The sequence below is a fragment of the Mobula hypostoma genome, chromosome 9 (genome assembly GCF_963921235.1).
Source record: "Mobula hypostoma chromosome 9, sMobHyp1.1, whole genome shotgun sequence".
Classification (NCBI taxonomy): Eukaryota; Metazoa; Chordata; class Chondrichthyes; order Myliobatiformes; family Myliobatidae; genus Mobula; species Mobula hypostoma.
In genome coordinates this window covers 151,811,979-151,833,810 of record NC_086105.1, presented here as the reverse complement: position 1 = coordinate 151,833,810, position 21,832 = coordinate 151,811,979, and the positions used below count along the sequence as shown (strand labels likewise).

Genomic DNA, 21,832 nt, shown 5'->3' with positions numbered 1-21,832 from the left:
TGATGCAGGCTGTAAGTTCATCCGCATTGTTTATGATACTCCTGTCATTAAAACAGACACATCTCAAACCATCAGGCTGAGTGTATCTTTGCTCTAACATCTGCCTATTCTTCCTCACAAACTCCCTACAAGCTGTCTCTACTGGTGCTCCAACCTCCCCACCCTCTGCCTCTTCACTTCGGTTCCCAACCCCTGCACTCTAGTTTAACCCCTCCCCAACTGCATTAGCAAACCTCCCCATAGTTATGTGGGCCATGTATCCTTTGAGGATGGGTTACACGGTCTCTGTTCCATGAAAGGATAGGTAACACGGCCTGCGAGCCGAGGAAGAATGGGTTACATTGTCTTTGTACCAAGGGAGAATGTGTTATGCATTCTGGAGGGAGGGTGTGTTACACAGACTACATGCCCAGCGAGGATGGGTTAAGCAGTCTTTGGACCAAGCAAGAATGGCAGATTCCTTGATTCCTTGTAAAACATCTTCGCTGACTTCAGGGGATTCCTAGCTCACAGTTGCCCAACTGTTCAGAGTGGAACTACAAATCTGGAGCCTAAGCACTGAGAACACAATAAAGCACAAGATCATATCACATGACAGATGTACAAGGGGTGATTGATATGTTCACGGCCTAAGGTAGAAGGAGTCAATTTTAGAAAACCTAGCACATTTATTTTTCAACATAGTCCCCTCCTACATTTACACACTTAGTCCAGCGGTCATGGAGCATACGGATCTTGGACCTCCAGAAAGTGTCCACAGCAGGGGTGATTGATAAGATTGTGGCCTAGGGTAGAAGGAGACATGTTATACAGCTCTCGTTACATGTACGTGCAGGTCAACTCTTTGTGTGATTATGCAGAAAGTTTGAAGTTAATAACTCATCCTCGTCTACCTTGGGCCACCAACTTATCAATCACCCCAAACGGAGGAAGAGAATATGGCGGCACGATGCAGCGCACAGCGGCCACTCCGGTGATGAATATCTGTACTCTGTCAAGTCGGGTGCTATGCACAATCCTGATTTGGTGGAGATGGACGTTGGAAGCACGGAGGGACATCTGGTGAAACTTCTGAAATGCCTGTTTCACTGCCACTGCTACTGTGTGATCCAGAATCTCCGGAGGAGAAGGCCCCGAGTCCTCGGCTTTGCTTGTTGCTTGGTGGCCGGGACAGGGTCGAAGCGCTCGGCAGAGATGGTGCTCGGTGCTCGGTGTGGGAGGGCTGGTTGGAGACTCGAAGTTTTTAGACGGACTCAGAGTCGGCTGTGGTCGGGTGCTTCCAATGCATCAGCAGTTGTCGGCGCCTGGAGGTTTATGGCAGGGAGAGTTTCTCCCTTTTGCCGCCTGCTATTGGGACTGTCGGGAGTCGATCGGAACTTTGAGACTTTTTTTTACTGTGCCCATGGTCTGCTCTTTATCAAATTACGGTATTGCTTTGCACTGCTGTAACTATATGTTATAATTATGTGGTTCTGTCAGTGTTAGTCTTTGGTTTGTCCTGTATTTTTTGTGATATCACTCTGGAGGAACATTGTATCATTTCTTAATGCATGCATTTCTAAATGACAATAAATGATAATCTAATCTAATCCTTCTACTTTAGGCCACGAATTTATCAATCACCCCTGTTGTGGACACTTTCTGGAGGTCCAAGATCTGTATGTTCCACGACCGCTGGACTGAGTGTGTAAATATAGGAGGGGACTATGTTGAAAAATAAATGTGCTAGGTTTTCTAAAATTGACTCCTTCTACCTTAGGCCACGGACGTATCAATGACCCCTCGTAAGTCCCAGAGTTACTCTGACAGAGGACTCGGAACCTCCAAAACTGGAGTGGAAGCAAGGAGGGACAATGAAATTCAGGTGATTTAATCTGGCAAAAGAACAAGGTCAATGGGTCAGGCACCATCTGTGGGGGGAGATGGTCAATGTTTCAATCAAGACTCTTCATCTGACTTCTTTTACAGAAAGAACCAAAGCCCTAAGGCCTTCCTGATGTGCAGAAGTGTTCAGGACAGGATATGGTAAAGATGAGGCAGTGGGATGCAGGGAACTGGAAGATGTTAAAATAGAGGAGAGCGTCCATGGGTTCCCGATGTATGTGAGAAGGGTCTGGACAAGGTGAATGGAGATCCGAGGCATTCACTGAGGCAAGAGCCAGCAGAAAAACTGGTCCTCTCAGGGCAGTGAATCTTGCATAGGAGATAGAAACGGACAGTCTATAGTTGGAGAACTATCAGCTTGGAGGCTCTGGAAAAGATATCTCCAGACGCGATGAGATCTGTAATGGTCTGATCAATGATGGATTTCAGTACAGGCTCTCAAACCAAAATACCGACAGACTATTAACTCCTCTATTAGTACTTAATCCCCTGTATGATGTGGGGAGTCTTTACTCATACCTCTGTAATGTGTAAACATTGGTTACACAGCCCCTGCACTTCACTGAGTGGGGATTGGTTACACAGTCACTTGTACTGAGAGGGGATTGGTTACACAGTTCCCTATACTGAGTGTGGATTTGTATACAGTCACCTGTACTGAGTGGGGATTTGTTATACAGTCCCTTGTACTGAGTGGGGATTGGTTACACAGTCACCTGTACTGAGTGGGGATTGGTTTCACAGTCACCTGTACTGAGTGGGGATTGGTTACACAGTCACCTGTACTGAGTGGTGATTGGTTACAGCGTCCCCTAAACTGAGTGGGAATTAGTTATAGTAGACAGTGTGACTGTAGGAATTGTTTACCTTGGCCCCTGTACTGAGTGGGGATTGGTTACACAGTCACCTGTACTGAGTGGGGATTGGTTACACAGTCACCTGTACTGAGTGGGGATTGGTTACACAGTCCCTTGTACTGAGTGGGGATTGGTTACACAGTCACCTGTACTGAGTGGGGATTGGTTACACAGTCACCTGTACTGAGTGGGGATTGGTTACACAGTCCCTTGTACTGAGTGGGGATTGGTTACACAGTCACCTGTACTGAGTGGGGATTGGTTACTGATTAGAGATTAGTTGCACAGCCTCTAATTCACCTGTTGATTTTAAACGCGAGTGGCCGCCTCGTCCTCCGCGATTAGCGCGCTGAGGCAGGAACTCTGAAACATCTTGCGCAGAAGAACAGGCGGCGCATGAGACGAGTTTCGCTTCTGACTGGAGTTATTGACACAAAGGCAATACATTTTCCGGAGTTACGTCGGAGAGCAGTCTTGTAGACACTGGTGAGTGGTGCCAGTTCCCAATTGGTAATGGGTGCGGGAGTGTGGAGTGTCCCGTGGGGAGGCGGCCACGCCAGTGATGGAGAGAGAAGGCGGGGAGCAGCTTTGTTCTGGGAGAGCTGCATATTAGAAGTCGGTTTAAGATTCTCCTTATTAACCCGAGAACAGGAACCGGCGCCGGTCACTGAAACATCGAGAATGACGATTTACCGATTTATTGTGTTGCCTAGTTACTAATAGGGCAGTTTTGAATGTGCTGTTTAACTCTGCATTGCTGCATCTACATTAGAAAAAGTCAAAAAACTGTGAGGGTGGACGCATTTACAAACACAGATGCTGGGAACCCTCAGCTTTATAGAGGGCGCAGAGATTTATTAGGATGCCTGGATTAGAGAGATGTTGGATTGATGCCAGGTTGAGTAAACTAGGGCTTTTCTCCGAGGAGTGAAGGAGCTTGAGAGAGAACTCGATAAATGTGTACAAGATGATAAGAGGCACAGATCAAGCGGGCAATCAGACTTTTTTCCCAGGATGGCAATGGCTTATAGGAGGGGGCATAACTTTGAGGTGATTAGGGGGGACTGTCAGAGATTTACTTACACAGTGATTGCTGGTGATTAGAGGAAAAATAGGGGAGACTGTCAGATTGTTTTACACGGTGGTTGGTGATGATTAGGGGAAATATAGGGGAGACTGTCAGAGACTGTTTGTTTTACATGGTGGTTGGTGGTGTAAATAAATTTACTGGATCAAATAACGACAGTACAAAAAGATCAAGCAACACACATCAAAGTTGCTGGTGAACGCAGCAGGCCAGGCAGCATCTCTAGGAAGAGGTACAGTCAACGTTTCAGGCCGAGACCCTTCGTCAGGACTAACTGAAGGAAGAGTTAGTAAGAGATTTGAGAGGGGGAGGGGGAGATCCAAAATGATAGGAGAAGACAGGAGGGGGAGGGATGGAGCCGAGAGCTGGACAGGTGATAGGCAAAAGGGGATATGAGAGGATCATGGGACAGGAGGTCCGGGAAGAAAGACAAGGGGGGGGGAACCCAGAGGATGGACAAGGGGTATAGTCAGAGGGACAGGGGGAGAAAAAGGAGAGTGAGAGAAAGAATGTGTGTATAAAAATAAATAACAGATGGGGTACGAGGGGGAGGTGGGGTATTAGCGGAAGTTAGAGAAGTCGATGTTCATGCCATCAGGTTGGACCTCCTGTCCCATGATCCTCTCGTATCCCCTTTGCCAATCACCTGTCCAGCTCTTGGCTCCATCCCTCCCCCTCCTGTCTTCTCCTATCATTTTGGATCTCCCCCTCCCCCTCCCACTTTCAAATCTCTTACTAACTCTTCTTTCAGTTAGTCCTGACGAAGGGTCTTGGCCTGAAACCTCGACTGTACCTCTTCCTAGAGATGCTGCCTGGCCTGCTGCGTTCACCAGCAACTTTGATATGTGTTGCTTGAATTTCCAGCATCTGCAGAATTCCTGTTGTTTGCGTTTTTACAGTACAAAAAGATCGTTACTTATCTTTTCACCTTTGAGCTCAGCCAACCAGTGAACTTGGACCCGGCATCAGGGAGAGAAACGTTCTCATATCTCCTGCGGTTCAACAAGTTCACTGCCTGATGTCAGAATTGTCAGAAGTTATAAGGCCACTGATACAAAAGAACAATCAGTTTGATAACTATTCTGGTCAAGTCAATGGACTATTGATACAGAGAACAATCAGTTTGATAGACACTCCAGCCATCTTAATTAAAGAAAGGAATGTTCTGTCTAATTTCCATCAGGTACTGCCTTTTGTCAAAATCAAAAGGTGTGAAAAGCCCAGAGATATCTATGTGGATCTGGGTGAACTTTAATCCTTATCTTGCTCTAAAGAAAGCAGCTGTGAGACATTATTCAAACACACTGCAGTCACCCACAAAATACACAGACATAGTTGACACTTAACCCATCGTTTACAGGAATCTGAGAATCCCCCATTCCCTTAAACTTTATCAACAGGGTGGTTGGTGGTGATTAGAGGAAATATAGGGGAGACTGTCAGAGACTGTTAGTTTCACACGGTGGTCGGTATTTAGAACTCTCTGCCGGGATGGTGACAGAGGCAGATACATCAGAGACATTACTGAGACTCTTACTTGGGTACATGGATGAAGGACAAATGGAGGGCTATGTGAGTGGGTGGGGGAAGAGTTAGGTTGATCTTTGAGTAGGTTAGAGGATAGGTGCAGCATTGAGGGCTGAAGGGCCTGTACTGTGCTGTGTGCTCCTCGTCAGGCAGGGACTCTTGGTTTAGAGCATGACCTTTCACAGAACTGAGTGTTCACTTTCCGTGCAGGCTCTGGATGTGGGAAAATGTGTATCTTATAGGCCAGCTGAGTGGTGTGTTAATGTGTCCGGGTGAAGCTCTCAGCCAGAGCACAATTATACGCCTCTACTGCTTGACTGCTGAATCCCTCCAGAAGCTGTTTGATAATGTGTAAACTATTTCAAAGACTTAATTTTATGATGGTATTGTTTGCCAGATCTGGTCTCTGAATCCGTGAATTCAGTCCCATCTCTCAAGTATTTTGAGGAGTCAATCTAATTTATAGAACGTACAGACCCTTCGTCCCGCAATGTTGTACCAACCCTTTCATCTACTCCCAAGATCAAGCAAACCCTTCCATCACACATAGCCTTACATTTCTAATTCATCCATGTGTCTAAGAGTCTCTTACCATGGGGTGGCATGGTACGTAGTGGTTAGCACAACGATTTACAGTACCAGTGACCTGGGTTCAATTCCCGTTGCTGCCTGTAAGGGGTTTGTACGTTCTCCCCATGACCGCATGGGTTTCCTCCAGGTGTTCTGGTTTCCTCCCACAGTCCAAAGACCTACTGGTTGGTAGGTTATTGGTCATTGTGAACTGTCCCATGATTAAGCTAAGATGAAAATTGGGGGATTGCTGAGTCGTGTGGCTCGTTGGGTGGAAAGGCCTGTTCCATGCTCTGTGTCAATGAATAAGTAAGTAAATATCCCTAATGCGGACATCCCACCTCTCCCGGAAGTTCCAGGAGTCTCCCGCATATTGATAGTGGCTCCCTGATGCCCGCAAATTATATATAATATCCCGGAAATCGTTTTTTTTAGAGCGAGAGAGAGAGAGAGAGAGAGAGAGAGAGAGAGAGAGAACACACATGCCATGGCAGAGTGTTCCAAAAAAAGAAAATATAAAACGTACGTCACCCCAGACTACACTAAAGTGTACCCCTGCCTAATAGGCGTCAAAAATAATGACAGTGTTGCTCGCTGCACTGTTTGCAACAGTGACTTTTCTATTGCCCACACTCCCCAACTCCCCACTTTCTGTGTTTTTTTTAAAAATAAACTTACCTCTGACATACCCCCTATACTTTCCTCCAATCATCTTAAAATTATGTCTCTTTGTATGAGCCATTTCTGCCCTGGGGAAAAGTCTCTGGCTGTCGACTCGATCTATTCCTCTCATCGTTGTGTACACGTGTATCAACAGCACAAAACACTGCTGCATCCATAAACCAAGCAACTGTCTGTTAGCACATCCACTCCTGTCTGATTAGCTGATTCTTCTTGTTCCTGTGAAACTATTGCATTAACCAGACGAGCTGTGATCTGGCGAAGTGTTAACTCGGCTTCTCTCCCTATAGACGCTGTCCGATCTGCTCGTGCTCCCGCCATTTTCTGTTCTCCGTTTCAGATTTCCAGCAATCAGTTACTCTCAGTTTCAATACTGGGACGTCTAAGTACAAGGATGACAGGGGTGTGGGAGAGACGTTCAGTGGCAGCTGAGGTTTGTTATCATTTGACTCCACATGTGCACAACCAAACAAAACAATGTTCCTCTGGATCAGTGCACTCGCTAAACATGTATTATACACAGCACATAAGTTAATAAAATATAATTCAAAATACATGTAGTGCACAGCACTGGTAAACAGTAAACGTGCTCTGTCCCAGTGACGAGACCTCGGTGGTGGCAGGGTGTTCGTTAGTCTCACAGCCTGGGGGAAGAAGCTGTTATGAGAACTGGGTTATTACAGAGCTAGAAATGACGGTCCTCCAAAAGGGCCGCAGCCCGGCGGGTAGGAGGCTTGCGTGTCTCAATGACCCAGAGAGCTATGTTGGCTGGAGCCAGGGCTTTCATGCTTTGGCTTTCGGTTGGGTCATTCATGCCACGCAGGTCAAAGGGCACAGACCAGACTAAGACTGGTCCACTGGTCCTCCAGGTTCGAGAGTTCATCGTGGGGCTAACAACCCTGACTGGTAAAACAAAATTGTTACAGAAACAGCAATGAAGAATTCTTCTACATCTGAGTGCAAAATCTCTTCCACGCCCAGACATCTTTGTGTGGGACTTGTATGACTGACAGTAGTGAAAAGTGAGAGAAGACTACTAACACAATGAGGGAATCCCTGAACACTGCTGGAGATGGGGGACCCTCGTTGCTGCCCTAAGCACCAGTGGCATAATAGGCAGTAAGTGAGAAATGACCATGGTCAAACTATGGCCACCAATAACGGGCTGGTAACCACGGCAGTCAAGGTAAATGCGCAGTCATGTTGGAGAGCAGGAGGTTTTGGGTCTGAAGTACTCCAGTCCTGTCTGAGAGTGACAAAGGGTGGCCCTGGCTCTGTCCGCACACACTGGAGTGGAAATATAATTGCAGTACAGTCATGGCTCTGTTCAGAGATTCTTCCTGACTCTGCAGTACTTCAAAGTTAAAGTCAAAGTCTGATTTCCATCATATTAGTATATCCAGGAACAGGAGACAACCAGATGGCAGCCCCGGGCGTGGTATCTATCAGAAACCCACTCACACCAATATGCCTCAACACTAGCAGCCACCATCACGCCTCCCAACATAGAGCGGTGCTTTCTGCTTTGACTAACCATGTGAAAACTGTTTGGACCCAGAGTCTCCACAAAGAAATAAGACAATTATACACGACGTTCCTACAGTATGGCTGCAAGGAGAAGGAAATCAATCAGGCTCTTAAAAGGGCTGACAGAAAAACCGGGAAACCTAACCACAAGGAGGAACCTGTCGCTACTGCCTGTCTTCCCAGTATTTCCACGTTTCTCGAAGGATCACCAGGATCCTGAAGAAACACTGGATTAATTTTTGTTTAAAGATGGTGCCGGTAACTGGCAACTTTGCCCGTGCTCTCCTGAGCAAACTGCCCTCTCCACTATCCTATACCCGAGAAACCCTTCTAAACCTCCAATCTAGCAAGATCAAGATCGACAACACCCTGGTGAAGCTACTGACCCAGCTGGAGACCACCGCGCCAGAACCGCTTCTCAAGCTCCGGACCGCACCAGGACCTGACCAGTGAGGCCCACCACGTTCCCGGAGACCCGCGGTCTGCTACCGTGCTGGAGCGCTTGGAGACACGGCCCATTCCGACCAGCACCTCTCCGGAGCAGACGACCACACAGAAGTGACGCCGGAGACCTCAAGGTGCCCCAGACGCTTCCCCGGAGCGACCACCGTAAAGCCCCGTTGGTGGCCATCCACAGCTGCCGGAAGTGAGGCCTCCGCTGCCGACCTCGGAAATCGAGCCTGAGGCTCAGCTGGAGCGGAGGCCTCCGCAACCGTGACTCGGTTTACAGACTTGTTTCAGCCAGGAGCCCGGCCATCCGGGATTAAGTGTCGGCTTCAGGGCCCGACCCAGTCGACAGCCTGGGCCCCCGGCAGCTGGAAGTGGCAGCGGAGCTTCCCGCGTTACTTGGCCCGACCCGGAGTGTCCAACGGGCGCGACCCACCGATCGATCCCTGCGGGACGTGTCCACCAACCTCAAAGAGCTGCCAACAACACACTGCATCAATGGAAACCTGGAAAGATGCACTATTTACCGAGAAAGCGTGGGAAAAGAGCTGGGCTGCTGGTCAGATTGAAGCTGAGGGGCTTCAGGGTCCCTATGCTCACCTTCCTACTAGCTAATGTGTAAGCCATAGAGAACAAGGTGGATGATCTTAAAGGGAGACTCACCTACTGCAGGGAGATGCAGAACTGCTGTGTATTCTGTTTCACCGAGACCTGACTCTCCCCTGCCTCCCCGACTGTGCCATCTGACCGGAGGGATTTTTGCTCCATCGGATGGACTGCACGGCGTCTTCGGGCAAGACGAGGGGAGGCGGTGTCTGCCTACTGATCAACACTGCGTGGTGCTTGGACACAGTGGCACTGACAAGCTCCTGCAGCCTGGACCTGGAACACCTGTCGGTGAAGTGTCGTCCCTACTATCTGCCACGGGAATTCACCTCGGTCATACTGACAGCGGTCTACAATCCCCCCCAGGCGGACGTGGAGTGTGATCTGAACATACTGTATGCCAACATCAGTGAACTTGAGACTATGTATCCGGAGGCTTTGCTCATTACAGCCGGAGACTTTAACCAGGCCAACCTCAGAAAGACGCTGCCAAAGTTATACCAACATGTCTCCTGCCCCACTAGAGGCCCAAATATACTTGACCACTGCTACATAGCAGTCAAGGATGCCTACTGTTCCGTCCCACGACCTCACTTCGGAAAATCGGACCATCAGACCATACTCCTCCTCACGGCTTACAAACAGAAACTGAAGCGGGAGGTCATGGTGTCAAAAGTAGTGTCGCATTGGACAGAGGAAACGGATGAGGTCCTCCGTGACTGCTTTGAATCGGTGGACTGGTTAGTATTCAAGGACTCGGCAGCTAACCTCGATGAGGATGCCTCAGCTGTCACCGACTTTATTTGGAAATGCACGGAGGACTGTGTGTCTTGCAAGACGATCCGGGTATTCCCTAACCAGAAACCTTGGATGAATTATGAGGTCAAGTCCCTTTTAAAGGCTAGAGCTGTGGCTTTTAGGTCCGGGGATACCAGTCGCTACACGGAATCCAGGTGTGAACTCCGGAAAGCCATTAAGGGCGCCAAGAGGCAATATCGAGCCAAGTTGGAAGCCCAGGCTAACCAGAGGGATGCTAGTAGACTATGGCAGGGTCTAAATGAGATCACTGAGCGCAAAGAAAAGGCTGGGAATATCAATAACTGTGGTGCTTCTCTTCCTGACAAATTTAACGTATTCTACGCAAGATTTGAACAGAAGAGGAGCATTCCACTCCCTCCGGATGAACCGAACTTGGTGGCATCGAGGTTCATCGTCACCAAGGAGGACGTTAGTAGGGCCTTCCTGAAGATAAATCCAAGGAAGGCGATGGGCCCAGATGGTGTCCCAGGACGGATTCTCCGGGCCTGTGCAAGCGAGCTAGCTGGAGTGTTTGCTGACATCTTCAACTGTTCCTTGCTTCAGTCTAAGATCACCTCGTGTTTTAAGAAGGCAACGATAATCCCAGTGCTGAAGAAGAGCAAGGTGGCATGCCTGAATGACTATCGACCTGTGGCTTTGACATCAATTGCTATGAGGTGCTTCGAGAGATTGGTTATGACACACATCGACCACAGCCTACCGGTCAACCTTGACGCTTTGCAAGTCACCTACCGGAGCAACAGGTCAACGGAAGATGCCATCTCTCTGGCCCTACATTCCTCCTTAGAACACCTGGAGAACAAAGATGCATACTTAAGGCTCCTCTTCATTGACTACAGCTCTGTCTTTAGTACCATCATTCCAGATAAACTGATTCCTAAGTTCCGGAACCTGGGCCTTAGCACTCAGATCTGCAGCTGGATCTTTAACTTCCTCACAGACAGGACCCAGGCTGTAAAAATAGGAGACAAGCTCTCCTCTACAATCACCCTGTGCACCAGTGCCCCACAAGGCTGTGTACTCAGCCCCCTGCTGTACTCACTGTGCACCCATGATTGTGTAGCCAAGTTTCCATCGGACTCAATATATAAGTTTGCTGATGACACAACAATTGCAGGCCGTATCTCGGGTAATGATGGGTTTGAGTACAGAGAGAAAATTAAGAACCTGGTGGCATGGTGCGAAGACAATAACCTATCCCTCAACGTCAGCAAGACGAAGGAATTGGTTGTTGACTTCAGAAGGAGTAGCGGACCGCACGACCCCATCTACATCTGGAACAGGTCAAAAGCTTTAAGTTCCTCGGGGTCGATATCACAAATGACCTGACTTGGTCCAATCAAGCAGAGTTCACTGCCAAGAAGGCCCACCAGCGCCTTTGCTTCCCGAAAAAACTAAAGAAATTTGGCCTGTCCCCTAAAACCATCACTAATTTTTATAGTTGCACTGTAGAAAGCATTCTTCTAGGGGGCATCACAACCTGGTATGGAAGTTGTCCTGTCCAAGACCGAAAAAAGCTGCAGAAGATCGTGAACACAGCGCAGCACATCACACAAACCAATCTTCCGTCCTTGGACTCACTTTACACCGCACGCTGTCGGAGCAGTGCTGCCAAGATAATCAAGGACACGACCCACCCAGCCAACACACTTTACGTCCCTCTTCCCTCCGGGAGAAGGCTCAGGAGCTTGAAGACTTGTACGGCCAGATTTGGGAACAGCTTCTTTCCAACTGTGATAAGACTGCTGAATGGATCCTGACCGGATCTGGGCTGTACCCTCCAAATATCCGGACCTGACTCTGGGTTTTTTTTGCACTACCTTACTTTCCATTTTTCTATTTTTTATTTATGATTTATAATTTAAATTTTTATATTTACTAATTTTTAATATTTTTAATATTTAATATTTGTAATCCAGGGAGCGGGAAGCGCAGAATCAAATATCGCTGTGATGATTGTACGTTCTAGTATCAATTGTTTGGTGACAATAAGGTATAAAGTGTAATACCATCCACAAACCCGTAAGGAAGCTCAAAGTACAGCTTATGCAGATCAAAAATGACCTGGGAGTCAGGTCGGCTGGTGTTTACAAGTTACCCTGTGAATGCGGAGCAGTGTATATCAGCCAGACGGGACGCATGGTGGAAACACGCATCAAGGAGCACAGGAAGTGTATCCGTTTGGGTTATCTGAAGAAATCAGTTGTAGCAGAACTTTGCATTTGGAATGACGGTAGGATTGAATTCAGCACAAAGCTACTGTGCCGTGCCAATAGCTTATGGAGCCACCTGGTGAGGGAAGCCATTGTAATAAAACTAGAGGAAAAGAATTTTAACAGACAAAAGTCCCGTTCGAAGTATCAACTGGAATTCGATTGTAAACGAAGCAGAACAGTGGAAACCTGATTGGCTGAGGACTAACCATTTAGGAGGGACAGACAACAGGGGTATATATACCACTGAACTAGACGTACCTAGGCATCATCCCTGATGAAGATGGCAATTTGTCATCGAAACATCAATTAAAATCGATGCCTGCACCAGCTGGAAGTCCAAGAAGAATTTGTTCGTTTGATGGAAATAGTTTTTTTTTTAAAAGGGCATAAAAAAGGTGAACTACCTTTTAGCTGAGTAACAAATTATTTATTTAAATGAAATATGGAATAATTTAAAACCTACCAATACTACGACAGTACTATAAAACCGTATTAGTTCCTAATTGTTATCGAACAAGGAATCCATCCGGTGTACGCTGCCCTGTCTTTTGATTGACTGTAAAAGAACAAAATCAGCACAGATGCCTAGTGCAGATAATGCGCTGCCTTCATACCATGCCATTGAAGATCGTGTCCCCCAAATCTTAATATTAATTGTAACATTCAAGATGATTGTCGATACCTTCAAATTTTTCATAGTTCCCAACTTGTTGAAGGAGTGAAATTGTTTCATTTTCACTCGTGGCCATTTCTGGTATCTCCAAGCCTGAACGCTTGAAACCACAATGAGCAAAACGGTTCTGAATTGTCTTACTGCTTATTTCTCACCAACTATCAGTAACAAAACTCACTGCTTTTTGAACACAAACACATGCATGTGGGCACTATTTAAGAACCACTCGCTCAAAGCCCACGATAATGTCTGACAATCACATGACATGCACATGACTAATGTTTGATAGACAGGCAGCCTCCTGTCACAATTAAGGGCATAGTTTCTCAAATAAATGAAGGGAGTCCCAGTTATTTTCTCAATTAGTTTTTGTTCTTTAAAAGTTGTCCTAAATAAGGAGATGCCCCAGTTAAATGATGGCCCAGTTATCCAGAATCCACTCTCCTATCTTGAGATTCATTTTCTTGCAGTCACTTACAGGAAAATAAAGAAATACAATAGAATTTCCACAAAAAATTCTACATATACAAAGACTGCCATACAAACAATGTAGAAAAGGCAACAAGTTGTGAAGATAAAAAATAATACTGAGAACATGAGTTGTAGAGTCCTTGAAAGTGAGTCTATGGGCTGTGGAATCAGTTCAGTGTTGTGGTGAGTGAAGTTATCCATGCTGGTTCAGGAGCCTGATGATTGAAGGGGTAATAACTGTTCCTGAGCCTAAGGCTCCTCGAACTCCTACCGAGTGGTAATAGAGAGAAGAGAGCGTGGCTTGGATGGTGGGGGTCCAAGGTGGGGAGGGTTTTCTTGTGGCAGTGCTCCATATAAATGTGCTCAATGGTGGGGAGGGATTTTCCTGTGAAGGACTGGGCAGTATCCACTTTTTTTTTTTGCAGACTTTTCCATTCCTGGGCATTGGTGTTTCCATACCAGGACATGATACTCTCCACAGTGAATCCATAGACGTTTGGCACAGTTCTATAAATCCTTTGGAAGTAAACAGCACCATAGAAATGCGGAGTCTTCTTCTGTTCCTCAGAGAGCTGCCACCTGACCTGATGAGGGAAGCACAGCACCTCGTTCAAACCACTCCACATCCGCTCCGATCAGAGTGACCCACCTCTCTGTGGCCGAGGGGTGGCCTTGAGAAGCTGCCTGTTAGAGTTATTCTGACACCCTCCACCTCTCTGAGGAACTGTGGGGTGACGTTCTGAGTTCAGAATGAGCAGATTTCGGCAGCTGGGACTACTGCTCTGGAAGAACTACGTGTTACAGGTAAGTGAAGTCCGTCGGTATTGGTGGGAGGGGTGTATGTGCGACTGTGTCACGTGGACATGTGTGACGCTTCTCTCTAGGATACCCGCTAGACTTGCATACAGTCTAACCCACAATACCTCCTCACTAATCAAGAAGCTACAGCAGTGACTACACCTGCAGCAGAGATTGAGGTGTGCAAGGCTCTTCCCCCGCCCCCCACCCCCCATTCTAACAGCTTTCTACAGGAAAGCTTTCTGTCCACTGTGTGGTACAGAAGCTGTAAGGCATCAGACTACAAGACCCTACAGACAGTAAAGGCCACCGAGAGGATCACTGGGTCTCCCTCCCCCATTTCTGACCTTTCCCAGGAGTGTTGTGGAGGGAGGGCCTGAGGACCTTTACACCCAACCCACAATCTCTTTGACCCTCCACAGTCAGGAAGGAGGGACAGGTGCAGCAGGACCAGGACTGCCAGACTGGGAGGCTAATGAATACCCTGTCACCATTGAGGTCTCGTCACTAGGACAATGAGCTGTTTACTGTTTACCTGTGATGTGGACTACACGCATTTTGAATTATATTTTATTAACTTATTTGTAGTAATACTTTGTTTGATGTGCTGTGTGTGATATATGTTTTGTGGGTGCACTGTGGTGTGGAGGAACGTTGTTTTGTTTGGTTGTACATATGTACAATCAGGTTGTTGCAGCCGGGGGGGGGGGGATGTGGGGGAGTGGTAATAGGGACAAGCTCTCACTACCTGTTAAATGCTCCCAATGGCGTGCACCTCAAGTAGTCTCTGACAACCAAGTCCAGCTCCTGGCCTTCCCGTGTGGCTTAGCTACTAAGCCAGCGAAACCATTTCTATAACAGAAGGGGCAAAGACTGATCACTGATGCCTTAAAGCCAGTCGCTTCAGGAAGATGGGACTCATCACCTGGGGTTGGCAGCTCAGTGAGAAAAAGGAAAACGGATCTCAGACCTCTGCTGCCTTGCAGTTGTACCACTCATGGGAAAGGCTTTGGCGGGGGGGGGGGGAGGCTTTGGGGGTGAACCCTGAGGAAAAATCTGCAGCTGCAGTCCCTTAAGCTTCAGCATTGAGTTCAACGCTGACTGGCAACTCCTCCAAATCTGCTGCTACCAAACTGTATCGATATCTGCTGTTCCTTTGGGTTCATCAGATGCATGGAGAGTGCAGGCTTGCTACATGGGCAACAGCTTGCTCTCCATATCGTACTGCCCAGTCTTGTGTAGTAGAGAGGTAGGATGCAATATCCAAGGTCAACTCTTACCAACAGAGGCCCTCACCCTCACACTCACACTCAGAAGACAATGAACTTGAAACATTTCCATTCTTAGACCCAGCTCTCATCCTCCTCTCCACAGCTGGGCTCGAGCTCCCCTTGGGACCAGCTGCAAGACTTCATTGGTCTCCTGGAGAGATCGCCACACTAGTGTAGGTCTGCACCATCCCCAGGAATGTGTGACCCCAATCCTCACCAGAAGGATGGAGAAGGGAGAAGATCTGTGAGCAAGATGATGCTGAACTGTGATGTCCATCAAGATTGTGTCTCAGACTTTGTTGTCCTCTATGTTCGTTGGAACGGTTTTGGAATGTGGACCGTTACAACACACTACAGGCCTTTTGACCCTTGATGTTGTTCCAGCATTTTAACCAATTCTAAGGTTAATCTAACTCTTCCCTCCTACGTAGTCCCCCATTTTGTTTTCACCTATATGCCTATCTAAGAGTCTGTTAAATGTCCTTAAAGCATCTGCCTCAACCACCACCCCTGCCAGATCCACACACCCACCCTCTCTGTGTATAAACAAGCACTGTGGGGAGTTGGGGGTCAGGTTAGGGATTAGTAACCCATGAGGGGAGATGGGGGTCAGATTAGGGATTAGTAACAGATGAGGGGAGATGGGGGTCAGGTTAGGGATTAGTGACAGATGAGGGGAGATGGGGGTCAGATTAGGGATTAGTAACAGATGAGGGGAGATGGGGGTCAGATTAGGAATTAGTGACAGATGAGGGGAGATGGGGGTCAGATTAGGGATTAGTAACAGATGAGGGGAGATGGGGGTCAGATTAGGGATTAGTAACAGATGAGGGGAGATGGGGGTCAGATTAGGGATTAGTAACCCATGAGGGGAGATGGGGGTCAGATTAGGGATTAGTAACAGATGAGGGGAGATGGGGGTCAGATTAGGGATTAGTAACAGATGAGGGGAGATGGGGGTCAGATTAGGGATTAGTAACCCATGAGGGGAGATGGGGGTCAGATTAGGGATTAGTAATCCATGAGGGGAGATGGGGGTCAGATTAGGGATTAGTAACCCATGAGGGGAGACGGGGGTCAGATTAGGGATTAGTAACAGATGAGGGGAGATGGGGTTCAGATTAGGGATTAGTAACAGATGAGGGGAGATGGGGGTCAGATTAGGGATTAGTAACCCATGAGGGGAGACGGGGGTCAGATTAGGGATTAGTAACCCATGAGGGGAGATGGGGGTCAGATTAGGGATTAGTAACAGATGAGGGGAGATGGGGGTCAGATTAGGGATTAGTAACAGATGAGGGGAGATGGGGGTCAGATTAGGGATTAGTAACCCATGAGGGGATATGGGGGTCAGATTAGGGATTAGTAACCCATGAGGGGAGATGGGGGTCAGATTAGGGATTAGTAACAGATGAGGGGAGATGGGGGTCAGATTAGGGATTAGTAACCCATGAGGGGAGATGGGGGTCAGATTAGGGATTAGTAACCCATGAGGGGAGATGGGGGTCAGATTAGGGATTAGTAACCCATGAGGGGAGATGGGGGTCAGATTAGGGATTAGTAACAGATGAGGGGAGATGGGGGTCAGATTAGGGATTAGTAACCCATGAGGGGAGATGGGGGTCAGATTAGGGATTAGTAACCCATGAGGGGAGATGGGGGTCAGATTAGGGATTAGTAACCCATGAGGGGAGATGGGGGTCAGATTAGGGATTAGTAACAGATGAGGGGAGATGGGGGTCAGATTAGGGATTAGTAACAGATGAGGGGAGATGGGGGTCAGATTAGGGATTAGTAACCCATGAGGGGAGATGGGGGTCAGATTAGGGATTAGTAACCCATGAGGGGAGATGGGGGTCAGATTAGGGATTAGTAACCCATGAGGGGAGATGGGGGTCAGATTAGGGATTAGTAACCCATGAGGGGAGATGGGGGTCAGATTAGGGATTAGTAACCCATGAGGGGAGATGGGGGTCAGATTAGGGATTAGTAACCCATGAGGGGAGATGGGGGTCAGATTAGGGATTAGTAACCCATGAAGGGAGATGGGGGTCAGATTAGGGATTAGTAACCCATGAGGGGAGATGGGGGTCAGATTAGGGATTAGTAACCCATGAGGGGAGATGGGGGTCAGATTAGGGATTAGTAACCCATGAGGGGAGATGGGGGTCAGATTAGGGATTAGTAACAGATGAGGGGAGATGGGGGTCAGATTAGGGATTAGTAACCCATGAGGGGAGATGGGGGTCAGATTAGGGATTAGTAACCCATGAGGGGAGATGGGGGTCAGATTAGGGATTAGTAACAGATGAGGGGAGATGGGGGTCAGATTAGGGATTAGTAACAGATGAGGGGAGTTGGGGGTCAGGTTAGGGATTAGTGACAGATGAGGGGAGATGGGGGTCAGATTAGGGATTAGTGACAGATGAGGGGAGATGGGGGTCAGATTAGGGATTAGTAACAGATGAGGGGAGATGGGGGTCAGATTAGGGATTAGTAACAGATGAGGGGAGATGGTGGTCAGATTAGGGATTAGTAACAGATGAGGGGAGTTGGGTTTTAGTAACAGATGAGGGGAGATGGGGGTCAGATTAGGGATTAGTGACAGATGAGGGGAGATGGGGGTCAGATTAGGGATTAGTGACAGATGAGGGGAGTCGGGGGTCAGATTAGGGATTAGTGACAGACGAAGGGAGATGGGGGTCAGATTAGGGATTAGTGACAGATGAGGGGAGTTAGGTTTTAGTGACAGATGAGGGGAGATGGGGGTCAGATTAGGGATTAGTGACAGACGAGGGGAGATGGGGGTCAGATTAGGGATTAGTGACAGACGAGGGGAGATGGGGGTCAGATTAGGGATTAGTGACAGATGAGGGGAGTTGGGTTTTAGTGACAGATGAGGGGAGTTAGGGGTTGGGTTAAGGGTTTAGTGACAGAGATGAGGGAAGTTTGGGGTTGGGTTAGGGTTCAGTGACAGATGAGGGGAGTTGGGGGTTGGGTTAAGGGTTTAGTGACAGAGATGAGGGAAGTTTGGGGTTGGGTTAGGGTTCAGTGACAGATGAGGGAAATTGGGTCAGATTAGGGATTAATGACAGATGAGGGGAGTTGGGGGTCGGGTTAAGGGTTTAGTGACAGAATTGAGGGGAGTTTGGGGTCGGGTTAGGGTTCAGTGACAGATGAGGGGAGTTGGGGGTTGGGTTAAGGGTTTAGTGACAGAGATGAGGGGAGTTTGGGGTCGGGTTAGGGTTCAGTGACAGATGAGGGAAATTGGGTCAGATTAGGGATTAATGACAGATGAGGGGAGTTGGGGGTTGGGTTAAGGGTTTAGTGACAGAATTGAGGGGAGTTTGGGGTCGGGTTAGGGTTCAGTGACAGATGAGGGAAATTGGGTCAGATTAGGGATTAGTGACAGAGATGAGGGAAGTTTGGGGTCGGGTTAGGGTTCAGTGACAGATGAGGGAAATTGGGTCAGATTAGGGATTAATGACAGATGAGGGGAGTTGGGGGTCGGGTTAAGGGTTTAGTGACAGAGATGAGGGGAGTTTGGGGTCAGGTTAGGGTTCAGTGACAGATGAGGGGAGTTGGGGGTTGGGTTAAGGGTTTAGTGACAGAGATGAGGGGAGTTTGGGGTCAGGTTAGGGTTCAGTGACAGATGAGGGGAGTTAGGGGTTGGGTTAAGGGTTTAGTGACAGAGATGAGGGAAGTTTGGGGTCGGGTTAGGGTTCAGTGACAGATGAGGGAAATTGGGTCAGATTAGGGATTAATGACAGATGAGGGGAGTTGGGGGTCGGGTTAAGGGTTTAGTGACAGAATTGAGGGGAGTTTGGGGTCGGGTTAGGGTTCAGTGACAGATGAGGGGAGTTGGGGGTTGGGTTAAGGGTTTAGTGACAGAGATGAGGGGAGTTTGGGGTCGGGTTAGGGTTCAGTGACAGATGAGGGAAATTGGGTCAGATTAGGGATTAATGACAGATGAGGGGAGTTGGGGGTTGGGTTAAGGGTTTAGTGACAGAATTGAGGGGAGTTTGGGGTCGGGTTAGGGTTCAGTGACAGATGAGGGAAATTGGGTCAGATTAGGGATTAGTGACAGAGATGAGGGAAGTTTGGGGTCGGGTTAGGGTTCAGTGACAGATGAGGGAAATTGGGTCAGATTAGGGATTAATGACAGATGAGGGGAGTTGGGGGTCGGGTTAAGGGTTTAGTGACAGAGATGAGGGGAGTTTGGGGTCAGGTTAGGGTTCAGTGACAGATGAGGGGAGTTGGGGGTTGGGTTAAGGGTTTAGTGACAGAGATGAGGGGAGTTTGGGGTCAGGTTAGGGTTCAGTGACAGATGAGGGGAGTTAGGGGTTGGGTTAAGGGTTTAGTGACAGAGATGAGGGAAGTTTGGGGTCGGGTTAGGGTTCAGTGACAGATGAGGGAAATTGGGTCAGATTAGGGATTAATGACAGATGAGGGGAGTTGGGGGTCGGGTTAAGGGTTTAGTGACAGAATTGAGGGGAGTTTGGGGTCGGGTTAGGGTTCAGTGACAGATGAGGGGACTTGGGGGTCAGATTAGAGTTTAGTGACGGAGATGAGGGGAGTTGGGGGTCGGGTTAGGGTTTAGTGACAGATGAGGGGAGTTGGGGTCAGATTAGGGATTAGTGACACAGATGACATGGAGTTGGGGGGGTCAAGTTTAGAGACAGCAATGAGAGTGAGTTAGGTTTTGGGAGCAGTAAATGAAGAATTATGGGCAGGAGCTGGAGTCCTAGTTGGAGCGTGATTGTGAGAGTTGTTAATGGAAACGACACATTCACCGTGTGTTTCAATATTCAAGCTTATTGTCATTCAACAATACACATGTATACCGCCAAACGAAACATCATTCCTCTGGACCAAGGTGCACAACACACTACGTATAACTCACACACGTAACACATAAAGTAATATTACCACAAATAAATGAATAACTAATAAACTGCATTTATGACACATGAAAAAGAGAACGATCTAACGTGAAAATGTGATAAATAACTCTAAAGCTGTAGGCGGTCACCAGTGACCTGGCCACGTTGGGACAGTTTGACATCAGTGCTGGTCAGTGCTGGTTCTGGCTGGTCAGTGCTGGTCAGTGCTGGTTCTGGCTGGTCAGTGCTGGTTCTGGCTGGTCAGTGCTGGTCAGTGCTGGTTCTGGCTGGTCAGTGCTGGTTCTGGCTGGTCAGTGCTGGTCAGTGCTGGTTCTGGCTGGTCTGTGCTGGTCAGTGCTGGTTCTGGCTGGTCAGTGCTGGTCAGTGCTGGTCTGTGCTGGTCAGTGCTGGTTCTGGCTGGTCTGTGCTGGTCTGTGCTGGTCAGTGCTGGTTCTGGCTGGTCAGTGCTGGTCTGTGCTGGTCAGTGCTGGTCAGTGCTGGTTCTGGCTGGTCAGTGCTGGTCTGTGCTGGTCTGTGCTGGTTCTGGCTGGTCAGTGCTGGTTCTGGCTGGTCTGTGCTGGTCTGTGCTGGTCAGTGCTGGTTCTGGCTGGTCAGTGCTGGTTCTGGCTGGTCAGTGCTGGTCTGTGCTGGTCAGTGCTGGTTCTGGCTGGTCAGTGCTGGTCAGTGCTGGTCTGTGCTGGTCAGTGCTGGTTCTGGCTGGTCTGTGCTGGTCTGTGCTGGTTCTAGCTGGTGGTCTCTGCTGAAACTGGTGAATTGCATTTTCTGTGCTTCAGTGATGATTGCTTTTAATGATGTTTCTTTTCTTTCAATACAGAAACGGCAAGTGTTGGTCACCATTATTGAAATAAGCCTGCCACTTTTATTCACTGCAATTCTTATTGTTCTAAGACAACGCGTTGTGTCCGTCCAGTATCCCAATGCAACAGTATATCCCTCCTTCAACATTAACGACATCCCGTTCTTCCCACAACATCCTTTTGCTCAGTGGTATGTGGTTTACATTCCTTCCAATGTGACGGCAGTAGAGACGATCGCCATGGCAGTGAAAGATAGTCTGCACAGGGTGGTTGGAGGTGAGTGTACTGTCCCTTCTGTCTGTCAACGTCATAGCTTAGTTTTATCAAGTGTTGGAAGTGAGGGGGAGTGAGGGTCACAGCCAAGTCGTAGCAATAGTAACACATGCTGCAGCAGTCTACGATTTCCATTTGACCAGTTCACATTTAGCTGTAAAACAATGTCTGATGGGCAGTATCAAGCAGTCTGCAATATCTGTAATGATATCAGCAGGGTGCAGTATCTACTAAAGCAGTCCAGGGAGGAACGGGCATGTCTAAAGGAACTGAGGGACAACACCTTAGAGTCAGAGAACATCTTCAACCCATCTAGTCCTTGCTAAAACATTAATCTGCCTGGTCCCATCGACCTGCGCCTGGACCATAGCCCTCCTTGTACCTATCCAAACTTCTCTCAAGTTGAAATCGAAATCGCACCCAC

General features: G+C 48.1%; 1 protein-coding gene across 3 annotated transcripts in view; it reads left to right on the top strand.

Moving 5' to 3' along the window:
• Positions 1-3,056: 3,056 nt before the first annotated feature.
• Positions 3,057-21,832, top strand: part of abca3b (ATP-binding cassette, sub-family A (ABC1), member 3b) — a 131,798-nt gene continuing 113,022 nt past the window's right edge. The window contains exons 1-3 of one of the 3 annotated variants that reach the window (XM_063059502.1): positions 3,057-3,227; positions 13,791-14,169; positions 21,153-21,411. In XM_063059502.1, coding sequence (XP_062915572.1) covers positions 14,116-14,169; positions 21,153-21,411 — 313 coding nt within the window. In that variant the 5' untranslated portion in view covers positions 3,057-3,227; positions 13,791-14,115. The remainder of the gene's footprint in view (positions 3,228-13,790; positions 14,170-21,152; positions 21,412-21,832) is intronic. The other 2 variants (XM_063059501.1, XM_063059500.1) reach the window with 2 other exon arrangements.